Raw genomic sequence first — 19,302 nt, 5'->3', positions numbered from 1 at the left:
GACAGAGCCCCGCGGCCCAGCTAGGGCAGCCACTGCTCCCCGGCTAACCAACAAGGGGCGAATTGGGACCATACTGGACCCTTGGACTAGAGAGAGAACCGAGGTGACCCAACTGTGTGAGTAGCATCAATTTTGCAAGCGCATCCCGGGTTTCCTACAGCTGGTCCCCCCGCCCCCCGCCTTTCCCTGCCTGCTGAGGGCTCGGGCGCTCCAGATGTTTGTTGCAGCTGTGGGGTTGTTTAAGGCGCTGCTGTGGATATGCTCAAGTGCGATGGCGCTAGGAAGCCCTAAATCAAAGGGGGAGGTGGAGGGCGGACTCGATCTCTTCTGCCTGGGTGGAGAGCGGATCCATTGCCGGTGACCTCTCCCCCGACCCCGTGTTCTTTAATTCGTGTGTCACGACCCCGGTTTGTTTCCCTTATTGGCCCCATTGATCCTGCCCATTAGGTCAGATTCATCGGCGCTGCCGGGGCTTCATCCTTCAGCCATTGTTAACTTGTTATCTGTCTATTAAAAATAAAGCCCTGGGAGAAGGAGGTTCCCCACTCCCCCTGCCCCCCCCCCACTCCTTCCCCTGCCGGTTCGGCCTCGCTTCTGCCCTGCGGAGAGGGACGGGGTCTGTAGCCCGATTACAAACTAGCTGCTCTGGGCTCTCACGCGGGACATGCCACTAGAGCTGGGGGGAGAGGGGGTATCTGCTGGGGAAGGGCCGGGGGCTGGAGCCCCCATTGCAGCGCCCAGCTCCCAATCAGGGTGGGAAGCCCGATCCACTTCCCTGAGGGCTGGCGGGCTGTGTATGGAGGAGCCCCAGCCTGGCACGGCTCCTGGTGGCGTTTGCGACCTGAGCGCAGATTCACCTGCCAGGCGGCAGCTCTTCCCCACAGATTCCCCTTTCCCTGCTCCCCAGCCCCCACCCCCGTTTCGTGTCCTTGATCTGGCTGAACAGCCTCAGGGGGTACGCGGTGGCCGGGGATGGTTGCTCTCGGTGCTGGGGCTGGGCTGTAACCTCGAGGAAATGGGGCTAGTCGCCTTTGACTAGCGACTGTTCAGTGCCCTGGGCGGTGCCACTCCGGAGTCACCCCCAATGCGGAGATCAGGCTCAGGGAGATCGGGGCCATCCCTGAGCAGGACCCCACCTTCTTTCCTCTCTTCTCCTGTCCCTTCTCCTCTGCTCCACCTCCACCTGGCTCACCGCGGCTGTTGGACAGGTAGCTTTAACAGCAGCCCCTCCCCAGCGCTAGCCAGGGCGGCCCATGGGGGAGTTGCCCGGCTGGCTGGCTGGGAGAGGCGCCCAGGCAGGCTCTGAGGGGCAGAGGAAAGCACTTAGATCAGCTGGGCCACACGCCGGGCCGGGCTGCAGGCGCTGGGTATTTCCCTTGCTCCGCAGACGGGGCGGCCTAGCAGCAGCCATGTGCCCCCATGTAGGAAGGAGCCGGAGGCCCCGGTTATAAAGTCGCTTTTTCTTCTCCCCTAGACAGAGCGCGGCTGCTGCAGCGGGCGGGGCCGCTCCGTGTAACGTGGTGTCTCCCCTTCCCCACAGGTTCCCTCCTCTCACCTGCGGCTCCAGCCATGTCCCTGTTTCTAGCCGGGGATCCTGCCTCCAAAGACCAGACTTACGCGGGAGAGATCCTCCGGACCAGCCCGGGGGACATCGCCGCCTATTACCCGCCTCTCCTGCCCCCAGCCCAGTACCTGGAGGCGCTGGGGCGCCCTCCCGACCTCTTCCACCCCCTCAAATCCCTGGGAAGGCTGCTCGCCACCTCCCCGCCTCTGGCCCCCTTCAGCTTCGCCACGATCCCGGCCTTTCTGACCCGGCCCACGGCCCTGCAGGGCGAGCGGCTCTGCAGCACCCCGTGCCCCTGGCCCTCCTTCTCCGGGCAGGCATCGCCCCGCAGCAGCCGGGCCCCGCCAGCGGGCCCCCCGGAACTGCCCAGCCAGGCTGGCGAGCTCTTTCCCGGCCCTGCCAGGAAGGGCCGAGCGGCGGCCGCGAGCCGGCCCAGCGTCCAGGCCGAGCCCTGCAGCCCATACCGCTTCAGCCAGGAGGATCTGCGCGCCGTGCTGTACGGGGCGGTGCGGGGCGCTCCGCACGCCGCCTCGGGGCTGCGGGGCCCAGCTGCCAGCCCGGGTAAGGCACCCCCCGGGCCCGTGTCAGTTACCTCGGGGGAGCGCGTCCCTATTGGCCCCGTCTCAGTTTGCTGAGTCCAACCCCCGCACGCTGCTCGGCCCTTTGCATGGACCCAAGCTCACGAGCGAGGAATCGCCTCTTGGGAGCCCGGAGCCCATCCCGGCGGCAGGGTCACACCATTCCGCTCAGCCGGACCGGGCTCCCCCCTCACTGCCCGCAGCTGTCCAGTGCAATGTGTGTGTGGTACAAACGGCTCGCTTGGGGGCTAACCAGGGGGTTCCTGTTCTGTTCGCAGGAGATGTCGAGTCTCACGCTCCGCTGCCGGACAGAGAGTCCCTCCAGTTACCCGAAGGTAGGTAGGACCCCAGGGCTCAGGTGCATTAGGACGCGCTCGGCTGAGCTCCTGATTAGATCGTCTGTATTTCTGTTTTCCTCTCGCCCTCCAGGTTTGTCCGTGTTGCAGACGCTGCACGGGGAAGTTCTGCAGCTGGGGGTGTTCTGCACCCACCTCATCCCCAGGGGCGTCCGCTTCGGCCCTTTCCAAGGCAAAGTGGTCAACACCAGCGAGATCAAGATTTACGATGACAATTCCTTGATGTGGGAGGTAGATGGGCTCACCCCTAGGACATCACACTGGCTCGGTCATTGCACCGAAAAAGGCTCTTTGACTCCTTGCTACTCGGGGTGGTGGTTTTGTCCTCAACGCCTGCAGAAACATGGAAAGAAAATAATCAAAGCCTTGATCCAGCCCCCACTATAATCTTTCCATTGACTTGAATGAGGAATCCCAAAGAGCAAGGACATGTTTGATTGTCCACATAGAGGCTTTATACGTGCAGGGATCCATGTAAATTGTGTACAAACGGGTTACACGGGGGAAGGTTTCTAACACCCAAAGTGCTAGGAAACCTGACAGGTTTCTTTCCCCATGTTTTATCCAGATTTTCGAAGATGGTCGCTTGAGCCATTTTATAGATGGGAAAGGAGCCTCGGGAAACTGGATGTCCTTAGTAAACTGTGCCCGGTTCCCAGAGGAGCAGAATTTGACAGCTATTCAGTGCCAAGGCCAAATATTTTATGAAAGCTGCAAAGAAATCTTACCCAACCAGGAGCTGCTGGTGTGGTATGGAGACTGTTATCTGCAGTTCCTGGGCATCCCCATCAGTTTGAAAGGGGCGACAGAAGGAAAGGGACCCCAGCAACAGCCAGAAGGTCAGTCCTGCACAGAGCCCTGTGGAAAGGGTTGTTCCCATTTCTCTGTGGACCGGTAGATTCTTTATCAATGCCAGTGATTATTTCGTTGTGATTATAATCACAGAGCTGCTTGTGTTCTGAATGTTTCGTTTCGCTTTTGCTTAGAACAAGACCATTTCAAGTGAGTTGCAGATTCCATTTGTGTAAGAATCTCTATTGCCTATTTCCATCTATTTTACATGAATTTCAATCTCCGGTAAATAAATTAAGCCTTTTCCAACCTTTTCAGGGGTTCTGCTTCCAATTCAGGGCGGAAACTTTCTACACGATTTAGTTTAAATAGAACCATTAGATTAAAGACAATTAAAGTTCAAGGAAAAGGACCCATCCTTCCATTCCTTTACTTATTTGTTCAAATCTTAAAATCCTGAGGCAGAAATTCCCCGGAGGTGCTGAGAAGGCTGAATATTTATGACCAGGGTAGCTACCGGCTGGGCGCAAAACTTCTCTGTTTGAAGACATTTGCAACTGACTCAGATCGCAAAACAGGGATACAAAATCAACAGCCAGCTCCCCAGACTTCACGCCATTTACTTCGGGGTAGCAGTCTTAGTTTTAATTTGCTCTCGGAATTTCTATTGTGAACAAAAGATGTAATTTAGCACATACAATTTAAGTGTTTTACAAATGGTGATTTCTGCCCGCAAAGAACGTGGAAACTAAAGTAACTCATGTTTGGGGACTATGGTCCCGTTCTTGATCTCTTTAAAATCAGTGGCAAAATTCCCCCATTGGCTATAATCGGCAAAAGAGGGCCCTGAATCAGATTTATATTTAAACATTCTGGCTCACTTGCCCACACACATTTTCATACCGTTTTGATCGTCAGTTGTAATTTTCACATTCACATTCTTCATAAAGGGGGCAGACGGTTTACACAGTAATCAGATGGTGCCAGGAAAGATGTGGTGTCAGAGAAGACGCTGTCTTGTGGGGAAGACAGGATTCCAAAGCGAATAAATAAAAGACATCAGTTTTAGGTAGCAACTCTGTATTCTATAGAAAACATGTTGCATTCATATATATCTATACATGTGTTAGAATGATACTATATGAATGTATCAGGGAGACAGAATCACTGAAGACTGGTTCAACTGACTGCAGCAATAACAAAACAAAGTGATTCTGTGGACCTCTGAGTATCTAGTAATTGTCATTCTAAGGTTGTTTAACCCTGACAAAGGATTTCATTTTAAAGCTTGACTATTTTGGATTTGTAACCATGGGAGGAATTGATATCGAAATACTTTTGTCATAGGGAGGAAACCAAGGAAATTGTTAGGATCTGTTTAAAATACAGTAGAAACTTTGAGTCTGAAAACAAAAACACACACTTGTGTAGTACATAATTGACATTACTTTTAAAACTTCAAGCAACATATGCAAATTTATTTTTAAGTGGAAAATGAAACACACATTGCCAGTACCAATATTAGTAAGTATATAACCAAACCAATGATTTATCATGGGTAGGGGGGGCTGTTTTATGTTGCAAAAGTCAGGTTTGTTTTGTCAGATATTAATGTGCAGTAGTTGTTTTACGTCGGGGTGTGCATTCAGACAGGGAATGGAGATCTCCGTTTAGAGGTAAGAGACAGAAGGGGTGAAAGCCTGACCTCACTGAAGTCAATGGCAAACGCCCAGTGATTTCAGTGGGGCCAGGATTTCATTCAAGAAATACTTGTCTGCGCCACACTCTTGTAAATATGGTAAAATGTAAGATCACAAAAAGGAAATTCGGGAAGGTGCTTAGCAGACTTCAATCTAGTTTGTAAACTCCATTGTATTTTTCTAACTATGTTGTAATTCTTGTTTACAATTATTGTAATTCTAAAAAGCTACAATTCTCCTTGGTTAGGTTCCAGCTCTGAAAGACAATGACATTTGAAACTGACAGGCTATTTACCTCCAAGTATTTAAGTGATGGCACTTTCCCTTGTGTTGCACAGAATCTGGGGAGAGTTACAAATGCGAGAGATGTGGCAAGGTATTTGCCTACAAATACTACAGAGACAAACATCTGAAATACACTCGCTGCGTAGATCAAGGAGACAGAAAATTTCCTTGCCATCTTTGCAACCGATCGTTTGAAAAGAGAGACAGACTGAGGATCCATATTCTTCATGTCCATGAGAAACACAGACCTCACAAGGTAAGGATTGCATCTGTTTTGTTTTGTTGTGTTTTGTTTCCTTCTCCAAGTTTTCCTCTGACACTCTGGGTGATGGTTCCTGTATGAAATCTAGGAGCAAAACCAAGGAATTGTCCTAGACCCCTCAATCTCAAATGACAGTTGTAAATTACAATCCCTCTAGGATGCTTAAATGCTGACATTTAAAGAACATGTACACCTTGAAAGCATATCACATGCTAGTACAATTCATACCACACCATGAAAGTACCTGCAGCTTTCCACGGGGCTCCCATTACAATGTGAACGCATCCAATGCTGGGGTAGTTTGAAATGGACAAGATCTGAAAGCGAAGTCAGTGTACAAGCAGGAGGTGCATCTGGAGAGGACTAGACAACGAAATAAACGGTGATTTTAGATACCCTGCTAGGTTTCCATGGCATGGGTACTTATTGATAAGAATAAAACATTTCACACTGTTAACATATAGAGTCCATGATGGTCAGAGTGGGACAAGCCTGACTTTGAATAGCATCCATCCTGTTATGGGAAAGAGGGTGTGTGTGTGTGAGGAGGTTAGTTGTATTTAATTTACAACCACGTATCCCTTTAAGGGTTACCATGGTTTGTAAACTGTTTTGCCGCTTTTCTCTCTGAATTCCCAGCTCTGTTCCGCTAAAACCTCCCCTCTGGAGCAGAAGGGAGATAAAGTTTGAGCTGGCACCAGCAGCTCTGAATTAAACCAATCTAGCAAGGACAGTTCTGCCGGCTAGCCCGGCAGCGAGGTGGCTGCTGCCCCAGCCGAGAAGTCCTGCTGCTCCGAAAGCCACAGGCACGCAAAGGAAAAGTAGGACGATGTTAACAGGAGTTCAAGGGTTTCTCTATGAGGCTGAGCGTTTTTCTCTTGCTGATTATATTTGTCCCAGTTAGCAAAGTCTGAGGGCTCGAGTTAGCGAGAGTGTCCGCCAGCTCACTTTCGTTCCTACATCATTCTAAACCGTCGTAGTGGTTGTCTGAACTGTTGTCATGGGATATATTATAAGGTTAATGATTTGTCTGTTTGGAGGCTGAGAGCAAGCAGCACGCAGGATTACAGAGATGATCCTACCAGGAAACAGTCCATCCTCCTTATGAATACTAGTACCGATCTGTATCATCACAGACAATTACATTTCCTGACTCAGGGGCTTCCCATGATTTCTGCGTGTTTGTATCCAATGAGACTCTAGTTGTAGCTTTGGGACTCTGCTTTCTCCTCATTTCAGCTAGATACTTTAAATAGAAAGATGTCAGAAGTTTAAATCTAAATATCTAGAATATTCTGTTATGGGAGCAAATCTATGTTGTGATATTTGGCTAGTCTCCACCAAATACCTTTCTGTAGGCATAGGCTTCTCTCAGATGCACTGGCAATGTAAAAACAAGGAATTTTCATAACTGCTCAGTCAGGATAACCTTCCGAATTTTGATGTGACACAACAGAATATGTAATATTTCAACAACCTCTTACTTTCATATGAGCTGAAATATCATCCTGACTATTTTATAGTTCCTCCTGAAATAAAGTGAACTTCCCAGTGAAGGTTGTTATAGCTAGATCAGCAATATTTCAATGTAATAACAGTACAGTAATAGTATCACACTGATTTAGAAATAGGGATTAGAGATTTAGATTAAAATGTGAGTGTATTAAATAAGTTTTGGAATGTTGTGTCATGGTCTTTCTTTCTTTCTTTCTTTCTTTCTTTCTTTCTTTCTTTCTTTCTTTCTTTCTTTCTTTCTTTCTTTCTTTCTTCTGCATTTTTCTTCTGCATGCAATTCACATTAAATGTCTAAACAGAAAGAAAGACATTTCTGTTTAGACATTTAATGTGAATTGCATGCAGAAGAAAAACATTGCAAGCCAAATCAGCAGAATGAAAAATCCATTGTGCATAGACTTTACATTCAATTAAGTGCGGGCATGTTTTTAATGCAAAGGGTATATACTGAGACCATATATTGTTTAAATTTTCTAATTTATTTTTAAAAATTACTCCGGTCATCACCAGTCCCGGTTGAGTTTATTTAATATTATGGATGAAAATTTCACTCATGCAAATCATAACTGAAAATTACGATTCATGTTGAAGTCCATGCCAGTTTTTCAATACACTTCAATAAGCTTTGAATTGGGCTCTATTCTATCACAGGCAGCTACAGAATATGCATCACATTATTCAGATTATTACTTATTTTGTTAAAAGGAAGGCAGTGATCTTTCAGTTTAACTATGTGGGTGGGAATTCTGAAGGCCAAATGCTCTTAGGATTGAGCCTTGGATAGTATAATGAAATGTATGAACAATTTTTTTTTTAAATATAAAAATGGTCTTTTTTCAAAAATGAAAATTTAAAAATATATTTTTGGATTTTTTGTGATTTTTTTTAATGACAATATTTATTACCCCATTACCATTATTGAAATGGTGGCAGAAAAATGTTCACTTACCAAAAACATGGGTTTTCGTAAACAATTTCAATACTTTTTTTATTAAAATTTAATTTAAAAATATTGAACCTTTTTGGAAAAATGTAAAATGGGTCCATTTTTAACCCCACAAAGTGGAAACAACTTAGAAATTGCCCATGCTTTTACATTTGTTTTTGACCAGCTGTAATAAATATACATTAAAACATTTTGCCACTTATGAGTTAAATTAATTGTATTAGTTAGATTTATGTGTTTGTGTGTGTATCTACACACACACACACATCTATCATTTTCAACAGTTATTGGCTTGTGCTCTGACAGGAAATCCTTAGCTGTTGTGTGTTTGTGTTAACTTTGTTTTCCTTCTAGTGCTCAGTATGTGGGAAGAGTTTTTCACAGTCCTCCAGCCTGAACAAACACATGAGGGTGCACTCCGGAGAGCGGCCCTACAAATGTGTGTACTGTAACAAGGTAAAGGAAAATCCAATCCTCTTCAGAGCTGGCTTTCTCCCATAGATTACCCATAGATTTTCAATACTGCACAGTGTGACTGGGTGCTTTTCTTTGTAGTTCTTTTTTAATTATTTTTTCTACTTCAAGTACTATGAGCCTCTTTTTATAGGTTTTTCAAACCACCCAAAGAAAAGAATCCACAAATTGGCTAAAATTATTACTTTGTTTACTTAATGAGAACTGTTTTTAAAAAAGAAAGTGGAAGTGGTGTGGGAAGGATGGTTCTCTGGCTCGGGCTCTGGACTGGTACTCAGGTTTAGTTCCACCTTTAACTACAGATTTCCTGTTTCACCTTGGGCAAGACCGTTCATCTACCTTGTGCCTCAGTTCTCCACCTGCAAAATGGAGTTAATATTAGGCCCTTACCTCACAGGAGGGAGGTATGAGGATTAAATCTATCAATGCTTGTGAGGGGCTGAGATACTATGGTAGATACCTAGATAGAAACGCATGGTTTGAACCACTTCATGGGTCCTTATTGGCTCCCCTTCAGCATCAAGTAGTAATTGAGCTTATTAGCACTACTTGATGAGTAATTGGTCTGCTCCACAGGCCTGATCCTGCTGCTCTTATTCATATGAATAATACCTACTTGAAGTCAGTGGGGCTATATGTGAGTAAAAATTACTCACATGATTAAGGTTTCAGAGTGGTAGCCGTGTTAATCTGTATCAGCAAAAACAATGAGGAGTCCTTGTGGCACCTTAGAAACTAACAAATTTGTTTGGGTATAAGCTTTCGTGGGCTAGAACCCACTTCATCAGATGCAGATGAAGTGAAAAAGTTTTGTATGAGGCATCTGTACACAGGCAGTTCTTTGAAAGAGCCAATTAGAAAACATATGCTGTGTAGCTTTGTTTAAAAACCTCAGCTTCTAATACTGCTCCTGCTCATAATCTAACCACTTCCTTCCATGGCTTGATATGACAAAGATGCAGCTAGAAGGAAGATTTGTTACTAATCAGAGCTTGGATAATACATTTTTGTGGAAAAACCCATGGAAGGAAGCTTTAGGGAGGAAATTTCTGTTCCTCTCCTATTGTTCCATCAGGATGTGTGTGGGGTTTGTGTCTCACGGAATAGGCAACTGAAATTTGGTGATCAGGGATCTCTGTATAGGCGCAGGAAGTAGGAGTGTGGGGGTTGCTGCAGCACCCACAGGTTTTATGTGGGGTCCTGGCTGCGCACGCTGGGTCCCAGCTGCTGGCCCTGTGTCTGGGGTTCCACTCCTGGCCCCGTGCCTGCTCTCTGCTGTGGCCCCAGCCTTGGCCCCTTTAGCCCTGCCCCCACTCCTGGAGGCCTGGCCCTGCTCCCGGCCTCAGCTTGGAGGGGCAGGGGGCATGGTCAGGAGTAAGTGGGCACGAGGTAAAAAGTTTGGGAATAGTTTTGCTGGCTTTCAGCACCCCCACTATAAAGAGCATTTCAGCCCCTTTGGATCTATGTGAGGTCAGGCCCCTCCACGTGCAGTTTCTCTGCTCCTAACGGCCTCCCATCCCTTATCCTGTTCTGGCAGCAGCAACTCTGTGGACCTCCTGAGAAGCTGTGTGGAAGAGATACAGTCTGGCTTTATTGCTTTTCTGCTTAACCTGTATAGGACTGGGGAGAGGAGCCCTTACCCATTCTCCCCAACTCTTTTCCCCATCCTTGACCTCCTCACAACCTGTTTGGTTCCTACCCCTTCCTCTAGGACGCCCTGGACCCAGGGCACGTCTGCCAATGGCATCTGGGAAGGGGAGGATGGTACTGTGAAGGCAACTGATAGCTCCTTCCACATGGAATGGGGACAGCTGCATGTAAAGGATCTGCTCTGGGCTGAAATGTTACATGAACATTGTTAGGACTCAGGATGCTCAGGGACAGTCTGTCCTGTCCGTGGTTTGCAGAAGTCTCAGCTAAAATACTTGATATACTTTTAATGAGAAGTTACTTTTGTATACAAATTGTTGCAAACAGGTGTAGTGGTCTGATTGTCTCCCGCTGCAGCAACGAAACTCCTTGGGGTGGGTTTTGTCTGTGTTCTGCTCTCCCAGACATTGGCACCCCAACCTCTTGTGTGAAGTGAAATTTCATCCTTAACTTGCTGTTCATGAGTACAGGTGGCAGAGCTTCTACCAGAGTGAGGGAATAGATCTTTCTGTGTAGTGTTGGACTTCTTTCAACATTGAGCTCTGGCAGTCCCAGTGAGTCTCTTGTTGGCAGATCAGACTAGGGCTATGTCTACACTACCACTTTTATCGGTATATGAGAAAAAAACACACCCCGAGCGACATAAGTTACACTGACAGAAGCACTGGTGTGGCAGGAGATGCTCTCCCACTGACATAGCTATCACCGCTCACTGGGGGATGGGAGAGCTCTCTCCTGTTGGCATCTACACAGGAGATCTTACAGCTGCGCTGCTGCATTGGTACAGTTGTGCCGCTGGACAGTCTCTAGTGTAGACAGGGCTAGAGATCACTAGTTCTCAGACTGTAGGATGCAGTTCTCCCAGGGAGTTGCCAGTAGATTTCTGAGGTGGTGCAAGTCTCTCTTCTTAATTCTCTACCATTCCAGAACATTAGTTGCTCCTCCTAAACACTCATAATTTCTCTTGCCTCCCCTAACTTACTGCTACTGCTCCAAAGTAACCTTGCTTTTTCTGGCTCAGCCAGTGCAGCTGCAGCCTTCAGATGAGGAAAGTGAGGCATGGAGAAATTCAGTAACTTGCTCAAGGTGACAGTGGAAGACTGTGGCAGAGACTGATGCAGAATTGAGGTTACCTGACACCCAGTCCTGTTTCTTAACAACAAGACCCTTTCTCTGTATAATATGTACCCCCAAGTTCCTTTGCACTCTGAGTATCAAATCAAATGACCTAGAGGTGCAGCTCTGCTTGGAAAGCAATGGCTTTTGGTGGTTAGGAGAAGAAGGGATTTGAGGGTAATGCAGCTACACTGATTTATAGCACCTGAGGAGATAGCCAATGTTTTTCTTGTGGGTGGCTGAAAGGGTAGTTATTTGTTATGTTCAGTTGATCCTGCTGGTCTGCTAGAAGTGCTCCCCTGCTGTCAGTTGCTTGTCTACATGCCCTGTTTGGAGTCGTGAGGCACTATCTGCTGTATGTTAAGGAGGACAGCTAAGATCTAATTAGAGCAGAAAACAGCAGTGGTGTCTTTTCCCACCAACCTCCATGAAGAATAGTAGTAGGGTAGGAGAATGTGTAAATGTGCTGAAGGCATGTTCTGTGAGTAAGGGAGAGAGAGCAGGGTTGGGAGCTGTTTCCTTCAAGGAAAGGAGTAAGGAATGTTGGGTGGTAGAGAAGGAACAAAATTAATTAGGCTAAGAAAAAAAAGAGACAAATGAGTTCCCTTAGTTCTGGTCCACTGAATTCCAACCCCTTATATGTGAGTACCAAAAAGGCAGCATTAGCAGTGGTAACCCAATCATTTCTTTGCTTTTATGAATTTAAATGAGACCCTTTACAAAAATAAAAACTAGATTTCTTTTGTGTGGGTTAAGTTCTTGAAAACAAATACTGGAACAAGGGAACTGGGGTAAAAAACCCCAATATCTAATAAATACACAGCTAATTAAAGACATTATTGACCTGACCCAGCCTCCTTTGACACATGGAAAATATATGCTGGTGTCTTCCAGTCAGAAATGTTTTCATTATAACCAGTGAGCCGGATTTTCTTCCCTCGCTAGTGTAAGGAGTCCACTGACTTTTGGTGGCGTTAGCTCTGATCTATGCTCACTGGAGTAGAGGACATGGGAATCAGCCCCTGAGAGTCCTGCTTCTATGGCTTCATTTCTGAATGAGCAGAATAATCTAAGGGCTGTTCCAGCAATGGAGTTTCTGTTGCCCTTCTGATGGGGAACAGGTTGACCAATGCTTCAGTATCATGCTAACCTTCCTATGTGTGTCTTCAGTGCTGGATGGGGGTGGAGTCTTTAGGAGAGATTGTTTTCTAGACAATTGTATAACCGCTTTTAAACTCTTTTCTCCCTCCCTCCATGCCGGCCACCTCTTCAGGCATTCACAGCCTCCAGCATCCTGCGCACTCACATCCGCCAGCACTCGGGAGAGAAGCCCTTCAAGTGTCGACACTGTGGCAAAGCCTTTGCCTCCCATGCGGCCCACGACAGCCACATGCGGCGCACACACAGCAAGGACAAAGGCTGCACTTGCACCGTGTGCGGCAAGAACTTCCTGGAGCAGGAGGAATTCCGATTCCATATGAAGTTCCACGCCGCTCTTTAGCCAGCAGCCCTGCGTTTGGAGCTGCGTGTAGCTGTGTGGATGTGTTTGGTGTGTACGTTTCAGAAGATGAAATTCACCCTTGTGCCAGAGAAGAGCCCAGGGCCTAGGCATCATTTACATCGCCTCATGGATGGCTTGAGTGGTGCTTTGGCCTTGTGCTGGGACCTCCACAGGGGTGCATGTCCCCTCAGATAAATGTCTTTTATGTGAGTGTGACCATGAACGTTTTTGTGCTTCCAATGTGATGTCTCCATGGACTGTCCAGAATGATGTACAGAAACTCCTTGGCTGTGTTGTTACCAGGTGCATTTTGTAAAACCAGTGTAGTCCATGTTTACTTTTGGGGCTCCGCTCCAGTTCTGAAGCTTATTTTCCCCTATTAACCGGTTATTATTTTATGAAGTGTATCTTTCCAGCCATTTTGATGCACATAAGGCGCAAGTCTATTTAAGTGAATGAGATGTGAGCTGGCTCTGACGTGTATTGCCTGTTCAAGTAGGGCACGTGTGTTTCTGGGCATTTAGTCCCTTTATTCAGTGGCATATTGGCTGAGAAAAACACTGGGGACATCCTGTTGGGGCTAGACCATTTCATGTAGGAGCAGAGTGGAGCCCACATACCCCGGGGAAGCAGCAGGAGGCAGTCTGCTTCAGGAAGGTAGCTCCCAAGCATGTAAAGAGTGCATACTTGCTAAATAGTTGTGGGTTACAGCACAGTGGCCACCCAGCTCTGCTGGCCAGTGCAGGTTGGGGATGGAGCTATGGTTTTACCTCCTTTCCATCTCTTTAGGAGAGCAGGGTGGAAGCAGGCCCTGAGCTTCCCAGATGCAATTCTGCTGGCTCTTGCATGAGTCAGTCACATAACTGGGAGAAGGCTGCATACAGCTTCTGATCTGTGCACCCACGTAAGGCATGTCTATCCAGCAACTAGACACCCCTGGCTGGCCTGTGCCAGCCAACTCCTGCTCATGGAGCTCAGGGTGCAGGGCTGTTTCATTGCTGGGTAGAGGTTTGGTCTTGGGTTGGAGCCCGAGCTCTGGGACCCTCTCATCTTGCAGGGTCCTAGAGCCTAGGCTCCAGCCCAAGCCTTGAAGTCTAACCAGCAATGAAACAGCCCTGTAGCCTGACCCCTGCAAGCCCGAGTCATCTGGCACAGGCCAGCTGCCAATTTTTCTTTGCTGTGTAGATATACCCATAAGGGCCAGGCAGTTCTTTTATGTCAGTACTTTCCCTTGCCTGTATGGCAGAGAAATGTTCTATTACCTCAGACCATGTCAAGGCAGGTAGCATCTATGAAATCCTTTACCTCTTGTGCTGTTCTGTATAGGGATCACTTGGATCCTGACACTGAAATCTGTATCCTTTTATACTTTTTCATTTTGTGTGCTTACTGCATTATTATTATGGCGTTGCTATTAGGTGCTTGGGTTGTTTGTTGTTTTTAGTGTGATTCAGGTATAACAGAGTTTCTGAAAACCCAGTTCTGCTACATTAGCAGAGTCCCCTATCTCAGTTACGGCAAAGGGCATATTGGTTTAAATATAAGGTCTGAAGTACAAGCTGGGCCCAGGAGTTCTTGATGTTGTTAGTTTTGAGATATATGCACTGAGGGTCAAATCCCACAAACTCTCTGATTGCAAAATTCCCACTGGAGTCAATGGGAGTTCCACATCCTGAGTGAGGACCTGAAGACTTGATCCTCCATTTCCTATTGATGTTGCAAATTGAGGTTTCTTCAATCCATCATTGATTTTTCTTAAGCAAAATTGAAGCCTTTGTTTATATAACTCTAAATCACCTCCAGGGGAGCTGTTGGGTGCTGTTACAAAGCCCACTTATTTAGGCAGCTAAGTATGGATTTAGGATATTTACTTCAGGTTCCTATTTTTGAAAATCTTGGCCTTGTGTGTGTGTGTTTCTTTTAGTCCTTTTCATCCCTCTTGAAACTAAAGAAGGGCCGAAACTAAAACCCGAGATCTGCTTCCTTACTACTTCTTAGGTGTGTTACAAATCTGAACCTGGATCCTGATCTGAGTTTTACCAATGGCCTGTTTTATAACCGACTGAACCAATCACCCTTGATCAAAAAGATCCCAAACTTTGGAGAGTCCAAAATCCAGATTATGCAGCCACATAAAGTGAAATCCAAAGTCCTAACAGAATTCTTTTTCTCTCTCAAACACACAGGGTGAAATCCAGTCTGGCGTAGAGGCTCAGCAAAAGGCGTATACACTAGTTATGTCCTGCTGAAGCGGGGGCGGGGTGCAGCAGCCTTGTGGTAGCCTTTTGCACCAGTCTGAATTTCACCCACAGGTTACCTGTGACTGGGAAGCTGCAATTCTTTCTTTTACTTTTTAATAAAAAACAAAGAGAATTGAAACTTTTGTTTAAAAACCTCTTCCCAGCCCAGTAAGGATTTACATGGACTTTGCACACAAATAATGGAGAAATATGGATCACATTTTGAACCGACAAACCTTGACAGTGTCCCTTTAAATATGTCACATAGCTAGAAAAATGTTGCTTGCATGTTTCATTACACTAGCCAAATAATATGTATATATTGATTTGCACTAATATTTCTATTTATTGTTGTACACTCATGGTTTTCATGGATAAAAGTCTTGCAAGGAATATTTATAAAATGATTTAATTGTAAATGAAATATTTAGGTTCAGCATTAGTGAATATGTAGGCAATCTAGTCAATACATATTGTATACATGTGTAGGGGAAAGTGGATGAAGGTTTTGTTTGTTTTGGAATATTTTGCACATATTTTGGTACCAAAGATTCTTATAGCATAGAAAGGACACATTAAGAGCCTGAGCTTCTAAGTGCTGAATTGATGAAATTCCCTCCCATGCAGACAGCCGGCACAGAGCTCATAGATTACTCAAGTCATGCTGAAGTATAGTTAGGGGGTTTATATGGGACTTCACTTGCTGGCCCTCTGCACAGAGGTGATTTTCACCCTTGTAGAGAACTCCCATTCACAAAAATGGGAGTTTTGTGTGTGAAGAGCTTTTTGGTTCAGGCCCTTAATTAACTCAGGATTCTATGAAATCATCAGCTACCTCAACAATGAACCAAATGTGTCTGATTTACTTAGAATTAGCTAGAAGTGCTGTGAAATGCATACAGATGGTTTCCTGGGTAGGTAACACTCACCATCGCACATATGTGAGGATTATTTATGGAACTGTGGTGCCTCATTGTTTGTAGTCCTTTAGTTGTATATACTTTCCTCTTGTAGAAAGTTACACTTTGTACGAAAACACAAGCCGTGGTTTTGAAACTCTGCTATAGTGCAGTTTTATCAAACTGTGAGGGGGAATGTGAGGGGTTTCACATGTGCTTCTGATTGTAGGTATCCTGTTTGTTATATTGCATTTCATGTGTTTTTATGTTAATTATTAAGAATGCTACTGTGAGATTAATGCAGAAAGCACTCAAACTAAATAAATGCTATGAGGTTCTGGCTTTCAGGAGAAGGCTGCTGAGTTTTTCCATTCGATTGGTAATACACACATTTACATTCTAAATCCTTATGCGGAAATATAAAATGAAGCAATTGATATCTTGGCAAACTCAGCTAAATGCATCTTGAGTGTAAATCACACATCCCTACATATAGCTGGAGCAACTGGGAATTAAGGGCTGGCTAGATGGCAGTTGACTTCAATGGGAGGTGAGCTGCCCAGCACTTTACAGGAATGGGCCTAAATGGATATGCATGAGTTCTGGCCACTGAATCATAGATCCAGCTCCCTCCCCCTTGTGAATACTGTGATGATCCCAGGCTTATGCTAATAAAAGCCTTTTGCCACGCCGAAATATATGTGTGGAGAATCCCAATTCTACCTGCAATTCCCATCACACAGCACCTGAAATGCAACTGTCTCTGGGATGGAGGGTGGCAACTGACCAGCGCACTAGAGTGGAGAAAAGGAAATAAAACCGCGTGGCTCTGCAGAAGACAGCAAGCGTGAAAGCAGCTTGAATTGCTCCCTGAGTCCGAGGGTGGGACAGCGCTGTCAATTCTTAGTTTCTGCCAGGGGAAATGCAAGGATTGTCAAAGTAAGCATATGCACGTGTGTTGAGGTTCCTGCAGCATAAAGCAGGAGAAAGATGAGGCTTATATTAGGGAATGCTCCTTTTACCTTCAGTAGTCTATGCATGTCCTGTTTGTGGACAATGTGCTAATGTTTCCTTCTAGAGGATTTAAATTGTAGAAGAATGTTTGCCCCTTCTGTTGAAATGCTGCCAGGGGCCTGGCAAATGAATAGTCCCAGACCGCTTAGCTGCGAATGGGATTTCATGTCCATGTATTGGGGCCAGAGGGCAGTGTGTTTGGGGAGGGGTGTGCTGCACTTTTTCATCTGGCATGTTCTCCGAAGGATTGCTTGCTGTAAATGTAGCAAGGCACTGCCATTAAAGCAGTGGTGCTGTTTGTCCAATTTAAGGGAGAATATTCATGACAAAGCTAACCGTAAAGTCTCAGGATCCTTTCTCCTGGGATTATCCCAGCTGTTAGATCCCTTTGCACCAAATGATTAAATTCCCCTGTTAGCCTTATCTGAGGTAATACGTAAAACACAGCACTTCTATCCAGCTGCCTTAACAGAAACTAGGAGGAATCTTTGGTTACCGTATGTTACATATCCATACAGATCCTAGAGGATGTTTGCAGGGAGTTCTCTGGGATCAGGATTTCACCCAAAGACTGTAGCATCCTTTTAGCTCAGGCGAAATGACCATGGGACTTGCCTTATCACACACAGCTTGTGGTGTTCTGCCAATTTTTGCCATGTCTGGGAAGAGATGTGCCTGAAAATGGGAGGGGTAAGTCAAGTCATCATGATAAATCTAACCTTTGAGAAACTAATTGATTTAAGTGCTTTGCTTTATCTGTATAAAGGTATTTTAAATGTTAAATGGGAGGTGATCTAAATAGAAACCAGAGGGGGATGGCAATCTCAGCCTTTCCTTGGGTTTCAGGGGCAGGGGAGTGTATAACCTCTGAAAAGGCACAATGTGAATGACAATAGAGAGACTACAACAATAAGATGGTCCTAAAGCTCTGCCTGACAAGTGCAACAAAACAAATGCCACTCCAGTGACATCTGCTGCCCTTTGGCTGTGTCCAGCATGTTACCAAATGTTCAAATGCTTTTTTTTCTTCTTCAAAGCACTGTCCTGTTGAATTCAGTGGGGGAATGAGTGAAAGACGTAGGCAGTTAAGTATCATGGAAAGCAGCTTAGTGAATTACAGATAATGCAGCAAACAAATATTGATTAAGCCAAACTGTTCATTAAACAAGGGAAATCATTTTACCTAGGGGGGGGCCGAGTGTGGGGTGTTCTCTCCACCTCACAGAAGTTTCTCTGCAATCTGTTTAGCCCTACAAACACTTGGAAACTTTCTCTCTTACAAACATGCTAACTATCTCTCTCTCTCTCTCTCTCTCACACACACACACATGCACACACACACACACACAAACTATATCACTCTCTCTCTCTCACACACACACACACAAACTATATCACTCTCTCTCTCTCTCACACACACACACGCACACACACACACACACACACACACACACACACAAACTATATCACTCTCTCTCTCACACACACATTCTCTCTCTCTCTCACTCGCACAAAAAATTTCACCCACCCTGCCCAGCAGCAAATACAGGGGCAGTGGGAGACATACAACTGGTTTCCTATTGCTCTGCTGGTAGAACAGCCTCAGGGCTGACAGTCCAAATCTGCATTTCCATAGAGACTTGAACAAACCATCTAAGTCCTCCATTCAGCTGTCATCCATGTACCAAAACACAAAACAATTTCTTTGGAGATCTTTCCCCCAATTCTCTCATAAGTGACCCTGGGAAAGTAAAGAGACAAGATGGGTGAGGTGATAATATCTTTTATTTGATTATCTCACCCACCTAGTCTTGCTAATATCCTGGGACCAACACAGCTACAACTACACTGCATACATGGAAAAGTAAGGCACAAAATCACTGGCCCATATTCAGGTGGAAACCCTCTAAGGAAGAGAAATCAGGCTACAGATCCAGTGGGAAATGTCCCAGGTGTTATTCTGATGCCTGATTCAAAACCTGATTAAAAGAACAGGAGTACTTGTGGCACCTTAGAGACTAACAAATTTATTAGAGCATAAGCTTTCGTGGACTACAGCCCACTTCTTCGGATGCATAGTCTGTAGTCCACGAAAGCTTATGCTCTAATAAATTTGTTAGTCTCTAAGGTGCCACAAGTACTCCTGTTCTTTTTGCGGATACAGACTAACACGGCTGCTACTCTGAAACCTGTCAAAACCTGATTGTTGCTTTTAGAACAACCAAATCCCACAGTAGCAAATAGGTACCCACTGTGTTCCTTCCACACCTGACTCCATGGCATTCCGATCACAGTGACCAGTGCAATATGGAAATGTGGATTAGATCAAATACATTCAATCTTCCCTCCCTGCTCTGCTACACCCCGCCCCCCACCCCGAGTGTTAAAAACACAGGATTGGAGAAAAAGA

General features: G+C 45.7%; 1 protein-coding gene across 1 annotated transcript; it reads left to right on the top strand.

Moving 5' to 3' along the window:
• The first annotated feature begins 1,257 nt into the window (after positions 1–1,257).
• PRDM14 (PR/SET domain 14) lies at positions 1,258–16,265 on the top strand. The gene is made up of 7 exons (XM_065585729.1): positions 1,258–2,125; positions 2,421–2,477; positions 2,572–2,729; positions 3,067–3,337; positions 5,329–5,531; positions 8,353–8,454; positions 12,512–16,265. Exons 1-7 carry the CDS (start codon positions 1,570–1,572, stop codon positions 12,737–12,739), a joined length of 1,575 nt encoding a protein of 524 aa, XP_065441801.1. The 5' UTR covers positions 1,258–1,569; the 3' UTR covers positions 12,740–16,265.
• Positions 16,266–19,302: the final 3,037 nt, after the last annotated feature.

The sequence above is a fragment of the Chrysemys picta genome, chromosome 2, assembly GCF_011386835.1.
Source record: "Chrysemys picta bellii isolate R12L10 chromosome 2, ASM1138683v2, whole genome shotgun sequence".
In the NCBI taxonomy this organism is placed as follows: Eukaryota; Metazoa; Chordata; order Testudines; family Emydidae; genus Chrysemys; species Chrysemys picta.
This window is presented reverse-complemented; position numbering and strand designations above follow the sequence as displayed.